Genomic DNA, 6,938 nt, shown 5'->3' with positions numbered 1-6,938 from the left:
ACATTAGGTGACAACATGTGGTCTTCCTGAAGATTGACTTCTGCAAGGCCTATGATACCGTCTCGTGGGCCTTTCTCCGTGACGTGCTACTATGGAACGGTTTTGATGACCGGTGGGTGATGCGCATGTTGCATATGGTCTCTTTCGGCTGGACCGCCATTAACATCAACGGGGAGGCTGACCCTTACTTCAGCACCCCGTGCGGAGTCCGACAAGGCGATCCATTCTCCCCTTTCCTATTCAACATGGTGGTCGACGCCCTTGCCAACATTCTTGACAAGGCCAAGGTGACGGGCCATATTCAGGGTGTTGTGCCATATCTCGTAGGAGGGGGAGGGGTCTCCCTCCTGCAATATGTCAATGACACCATTATCATGGTGGATGGATCGGAGAATGATATTATAAACCTTAAATTCCTTCTCCTATGCTTCCAGCAGATGTCGGGGCTCAAGATCAACTTCGATCAAAGTGAAGTGATGGTCCTTGGCTTCCCGCTCAACGAGGCCCAACTCATCGCCGACCGCCTTAACTGCCAGCTTGGGCATTTCCCCTCATCCTACATGGGAATTCCAATTTGTGACGCGCGACTCTCCGTTGCTGATCTAAGGCCGACGTTATCTAGGCTCCTACACCGGATTGAGACTTGGCAAGGTTGGTGGCTGTCCAAGGCGGCCAGAACCGTGCTCATCAACTCCTCCCTTTCTAGCCTTCTCATCTTTGTGATGAGCTTCTACAGTCTTCATGAGACCTTGCACCATGAGATTGCCAAATACTAGTCTCATTTTTACTCGGTCGGCAAGGGCGATAAGCAGAAATACCACTTGGTGAGCTGGCCCGACATCTGCAAGCCGTGCGACCAGGGCGGTCTGGGGATCATGTCGTCCAAGCGCATGAACATCGCCTTGTTGACTAAGTGGTTATGGAGAATCGCCAATGGCGACGGTGGCCTCTGGCTTGACATCATTAGGAACAAGTATCTCTGGGGCTAGCCACTTGCATTCTGCCAGCACTCTGGAGGCTCTCAGTTCTGGCAATCGATCATCCAGTTGCTCCCACTGCTTCGAATTGGTTCCTCCATCTCGATTGGTTTCGGGTCCACTACACTGTTCTGGCTGGATCGCTGGGCTGGTGAGTCACCATTCGCCTCTCGCTTCCCGGGTTTATTTGCCATCGTGGTGGAGGCTAGGACCTCGGTTGAGGTCGCACTCTGGGATCTTGGGCGCCATGCATTCCGCCGCCCTTTCGGGCCGCCCGAGCTCGCGGCCTGGGATGAGTTGCTCCAATGCATCGCCCTTAGCGCTCCTGACGTCGACTCTTCCACAGACCGCATGTCTTGGTGCCTTGAGCCCTTGGGCCGCTTCTCCACCAGATCCTTGTAGCAGGCCATCATCCCTGCTTCCGCCCCGGCGGCCCTTACCAACGTGTGGGACATTAGGCTTCCTGTGAAAATCAGGATATTCATGTGGCAATGGATTCTGGGGTGGAGGTGCTCAAACGCCGCGGTCCGGGCGATGGGATTTGCCCTCTGTGCGACATGTTGGAGGATTCCAATCACATTCTCTTCTCCTGCGCTATTGCCCAATTCCTTTGGAGTTGCTTTCGTGAAATGTTCGGCGATCAGTGGTTCCATTCCAATGTGGCCGACTTGTTTGTGGAGATTCAGTCCACCCCTTCTTTGGCCCGCCACATTAGGTGGTTGACCATCGGGGTACTCACGTGGACCCTATGGACTATCCGTAACAAGCTCGTCATCCAGCATGTGCCCCTCCGACATGCCACTGACGTAGTGTTTAAAATTTGTGGTTTCCTGCAGCTCTGGCGGCCGCTTAGATGCTCCTCCGACCGAGACGACATCACCATCATCATCACCAACCTTCGTCTGACGGCTCTCCGCTTGGCGCCCCCGCTTCCTCCTCCACCTCCTGAGCCTGATTAGCGCGTTATGGCGTCCCACTACCGCCCCCTCCCTCCTCCGGCTGGGTGTGGGGTTGTGTGTGTGTTGTGTTTTTTATGTCTTAGGGCTTGTTGAGCTGTACCCTCAGCAGAACCCTTTGGTGTTGTCTTGTGCTACTTCTGTGCATTTGTGTTTGTGGGTGTTGGACGCGGGTGTGTGGGGCGTGCGTTTGTGCGTCTTTGTGTGTTGGACATGTTTATTGTGCTATGGCGGTTTGCTTTATTTATAAAGCGGGCCGAAAGCCTTTTTCGATAAACAAAGAGGTGCTTCGGTACCCCCAACAAAACGTATAAAGGAAAACGTATACCCACCTCGTATTATATATTACAGGCCGCCGTACATATGCAATACGAGATGTGTATACGTATGGCTGCCTGTAGTGTACAATACGAGGTGGGTATACGTTGGGGGGTGTTTACCCAAGTAAAATGCCAAACAATATGTGTTGATTTATGTTGTCATTTTGAGGTTATATTCGTTAGTACCATTTCTTAGGAAAGATAGTGTACTTAACTTTTTAGGAAAGGATAGTGTACTTAACTAGGACAAAGATATAAGAAACCAGAAACCATCAAAACCAAGAATACTAAATTAAACACACCGTCGAACCTTGTGAAGTCAACTCTTCGGGAAGGCAACCTCACCTGCTCGTCCTTTTTGAATACATGGGACAGTCAGTACCACTGTAACTTTACATAAAAATTTGTAGGGTGCTTTTGTTGACTAGATCCCTGATCGAGGTGGCGAGGAGCTTACTTAGTTGCATTTGTAATGTCTCTTGCGCTTGTTAGCTTCAGCTGCAGATACAAGAAAGGTAACAGCACAACACATACCCAAGAGAGGGGAAGAACTGAAGCTCTGTTTAGATCAGTGACTTGTGTAGTCTCTGTCAACCTCACGTTGGTACTTGATAGAGAGATGGAGCGTGCCGTTGTTACGGTCGGTGGGGGTGCCATCAACATACTGCTATGTAAACTGGGCACAATGCTCATCCAAGAAGCACAGCTCCTTGGGGGCTTCCGAGGTAAGTTGCAATACATGAAGGATGAGCTGGAAAGCATGACAGCCTTTCTCCAGGATGTTGCTGAGAGGGAAAATAGTAGCAGGCAGGTCAAGATTTGGACGAAACAGGTCCGCGAGGTTGCGTACGATGTCGAGGATTGTGTCGATGAGTTTACATATCACATTGGCAGCAACACTAGTGGTTCTGGTCTTACTGAGCTCTTTCATAGATGCATCCGTTTCCTGCGGACTGCCAAGGCCCGGCGTCAGATTGCCAAACAAATCCAAGAACTGAAAATGCGTGCCACGAGTATCAGTGAGAGAAACTCAAGGTAATTGGTTTCTCTTCCTTAAGTACTTGCTCCCACATTGCTAAACATGCTGGCAATTACCAATTACCTTGTGATTTTCGCAAAAGTTGAACCCTGAGAAATGTGGTAGGTGTGTGTGTGTGGGGGGGGGGGGGGGGGGGGGGGGATTTTGATTGTGTGTCGCTGTAGTTATGTTGCTAGAATTTGCCATATTTGCCTGATCATGCGAGTAAGAATTGCTCGTACCTTCTCTCGAACACACACCTGACGGCCTGGCACTTTGTATTAGAAGGAAGCGTCGAAATTGTGCAAACAAGTATTGCCGGTTACCATTGGTTGTTTGAAACTTACTCCCACACGGATTCGAGAGATGTATTGAACTGTGGCAATAACTTCCGAATTCTTTTTGCAGGTACAGTGGTAATCATCTCATCTCCAGGGCAGAAGGGACATTTGCTGCGCAACCAGCACGAGCTGATATTGTTTCTCTCGATGTCCGTACTCCCGCGTTCCTCCCAGATATAACTCAGCTTGTGGGCACTGAAGCACGCCAAAGTGATCTCGTTAAGTGGTTGGTGGATGAAAGTGTAAAACAATTACAGGTTATGTCTATATCTGGCTTTGGCGGTTTGGGCAAGACAACTCTTGCTATGACAACATATCAAACAGCAGGTTCAAGCTTCCAGTGTCAAGCTTTTGTAACTGTATCCCAGAAATTTGATGTCAAGGCTCTCGTACGGGACATTCTTCGGCAAATTATTCAACCAGTAGATCGAAATGGCCCGATATCCACAGAGGACCCACTCAAAGGCATGGAAGAATGGGATGCGGGACAACTTGTAAACATACTAAGTCAGCATCTGGAAGAGAAGAGGTATCTTGTTGTTCTTGATGATATATGGACCATCTCAGCTTGGGAAGATATTCGACTTTTTCTGCCTAACTCGCATACTGGGAGCAGAATAGTTGTTACCACAAGAAGTAAAACTGTAGCACAAGCATGCTGCCTTGATGAGCATGACAGAGCTTATGAAATTGAACCACTCATAGGAAGTGAATCTAGTGAGTTATTTTTCAGGAGATTATTCGGTAATCAGGATAATTGCCCAATTGCCTTGAGAGAGATTTCACAGAAGATCTTGGGAAAATGTGGTGGTATACCATTGGCCATTGTCAGCATTGCAGGTCTTTTGGCTAGCACATCCGTGTACAGTTATGATCACTGGGAGAAGGTTTATAATGCTCTTGGTTTTGAGCTTGAAACAAGCCCATGGCTTGAAAAACTGAAGAAAATTCTTGAGCTTAGCTACAATGCGCTTCCTTACCATTTGAAAACATGTTTCTTATATTTATGCACTTACCCGGAGGATCATAAGATCAGAAGGAAAAGTGTATTGAGGCGATGGATAGCAGAACGCTTTGTGACTGCAAAGCGTGGATTAACTGCCTTAGAGGTGGCTGAGAATTATTTCGATGAATTACTCAATAGGGGCATTGTTCACCCAGTTGACATGAGCTTTGATGGGAAGGTTAAGACTTTCCGGGTTCATGATTTAATGCTAGAGATCATTCTTACAAAATCAATTGAAGATAATTTCATCACTTTGATAGGTGAACAACATACTTTGGCTCCACAAGAGAAGATCCGGAGGCTATCTATTCATGGTGGAAATAACAAATATATTGCCACAAGGAAAATGGTAAGCCATATCCGATCCTTCAGCATATTTGCCAATGGAGAAATATTACAGTTTGCTTGGATGAAGTTGCTGAGGATATTGGACCTAGAAAATTGTGAAATTGCCAGGAATGGGAATGTGGAAAGTATATGTACACTGTTTCAGTTGGAATACGTCAGTCTCAGAAATACATTTGCCACCCAACTCCCCATGCAAATAGGAAACTTGAAGAAATTGGTGACACTGGATGTAAGGGATACGGGCATCAAGCATTTGCCTCCTCAGATTATTCATCTGCCAAATTTGTCAAGCCTGCTTGGAGGGAGAAGAGCCTACAACTACAGTGGTTTGTATCCAATTTCCGACTTTTGGGGAGTGCACATCCCTGACAAGCTTGGCAATCTAGAAATGCTTACAACCCTTGCACAAATAGAGATCACATACTCTACTTCCTGTTACATATCTGAACTGGGGAAGCTTTCAGAGTTGAGGAAGCTAGGAGTAATGATGTTTGTCGATGATGACTTGAGTTGGACGTCCTTGATCTCTGCCATTGCAAAGCTGAGCAGCTGCCTTCGGTCACTGCTCATTTGGCGACCTGACGGAGCAATGAATTTCAAGATTCTTGATACACTGTCCAGGCCACCAATGTTTCTAAAAAGCTTAAACCTCCGAGGCAAGTTGGGAAAGCTGCCAGAATGGATTGGTTCGCTCGCGAACCTCACTGAGTTGACACTTCGTGCCACCGAACTGGAATCTGAGGAGCACCTGAGAGTTCTCGCGCGGTTGCCAAGCCTACTGTACCTCAGGTTGCATCACGGTGCGTACACCGGAACAGAATTCACGGTGTTTGCGTCAGAATTCCCAGGTCTCAAACTGCTTGCCATCCACCTGGGCGAATTCCAGGCATTGAACCTGAGGTTTGAAGAAGGCGCTGCAACTAAGCTCCAGAGGCTCGAGCTCTCTTTCCTTTTACAGGCTTCCATCCAGTGGCGTTCGGGTATCGATTTTCTTCCGAGTCTCCAGGAGGTCTTGGTCCATGCTGAGCCGGACAATACCTCGGAAGGCATGGTGCGCTTTTTGGCTGATGAAGCTAGCAGGAACCCTAACCAACCCACTGTCACCTTCAAGGCAAAGCAATGGAAGCCAACTAGGTTGAGGACGGATCACAGGGGAAACCTCTGATTTTATAATAAGGACAGTACCGCACATGCGTAAGCTCCGTCCTGCAAAAGTTTTTGAGTATACTGTTGTAATAAGATGTAAGCCACGGCCTAGGACGGCTCGGGCACGTGTACGTGCGCGCGCCAGCAGGAGTCAGGCGCGGCTGTTGTGCGTGCGTGAGGTGCGTGCGTATGTGGCCGCGTGCACGGGGTTGCCTGTGCGGGTGCGCGGCGTGTTCGAGGGAGTAGGCCTAGTGTGTTAGCGAGATCAGCGGGGTCGCCGGCTTGGTGACGGTAAGATCATACTCGGTAACGGTGTGTTTCACCCCAGTGGGGGAAGCGACGGCCTGGTCGCTGACTACGGTCTACGGCCTCATGATGAGCAGCGGAAAAACGAATTCCTTTCGGAGCTAGCCTGTATACACAACTCCATGTCCGGTCCGCGGCTTCTCATAGGAGATTTCAATCTCATCACGAACCCGCAAGATAAAAACAATCCGAGAGTGTGCCGCCGCTGGATGCTCAAATTCCATCATACGCTAAACTCCTCTAGCCTGCATGAGATACCGCTAATCGGGCGCAAATTCACTTGGAGTAACGAGCAGGCCGTACCAACTCTCGTACGTCTGGACCGCGCTTTCTGCAACGTTGAATGGGAGCTCATCTTCACTGCTGCCAAGCTGCTGCCTCAATCTTCTGCCATCTCCAATCACTGCTCGTTACTTTTGCTCAATGACGGGCTAGTCAAAACAAATAAGCGTTTCCGCTTCGAATCCTACTGGCAATTCATACATGGTTTCAAGGAGGTTGTAGATCAGTCATGGGCTGC

The 6,938-nt window shown here is 48.8% G+C and overlaps 1 protein-coding gene across 1 annotated transcript; it reads left to right on the top strand.

Annotated features, from left to right (window-relative positions):
* Positions 1-2,736: 2,736 nt before the first annotated feature.
* LOC123429740 (disease resistance protein Pik-2-like) lies at positions 2,737-6,487 on the top strand. The gene is made up of 2 exons (XM_045113742.1): positions 2,737-3,288; positions 3,680-6,487. The coding sequence occupies exons 1-2, from the start codon at positions 2,873-2,875 to the stop codon at positions 6,129-6,131; spliced, it is 2,868 nt and encodes a 955-aa protein (XP_044969677.1). The 5' UTR covers positions 2,737-2,872; the 3' UTR covers positions 6,132-6,487.
* Positions 6,488-6,938: the final 451 nt, after the last annotated feature.

Source organism: Hordeum vulgare, chromosome 2H (genome assembly GCF_904849725.1).
Source record: "Hordeum vulgare subsp. vulgare chromosome 2H, MorexV3_pseudomolecules_assembly, whole genome shotgun sequence".
Taxonomy (NCBI): Eukaryota; Viridiplantae; Streptophyta; class Magnoliopsida; order Poales; family Poaceae; genus Hordeum; species Hordeum vulgare.
Note: the sequence above shows the minus strand (reverse complement) of the source record. Positions and strands in the feature narration are given on the sequence as shown.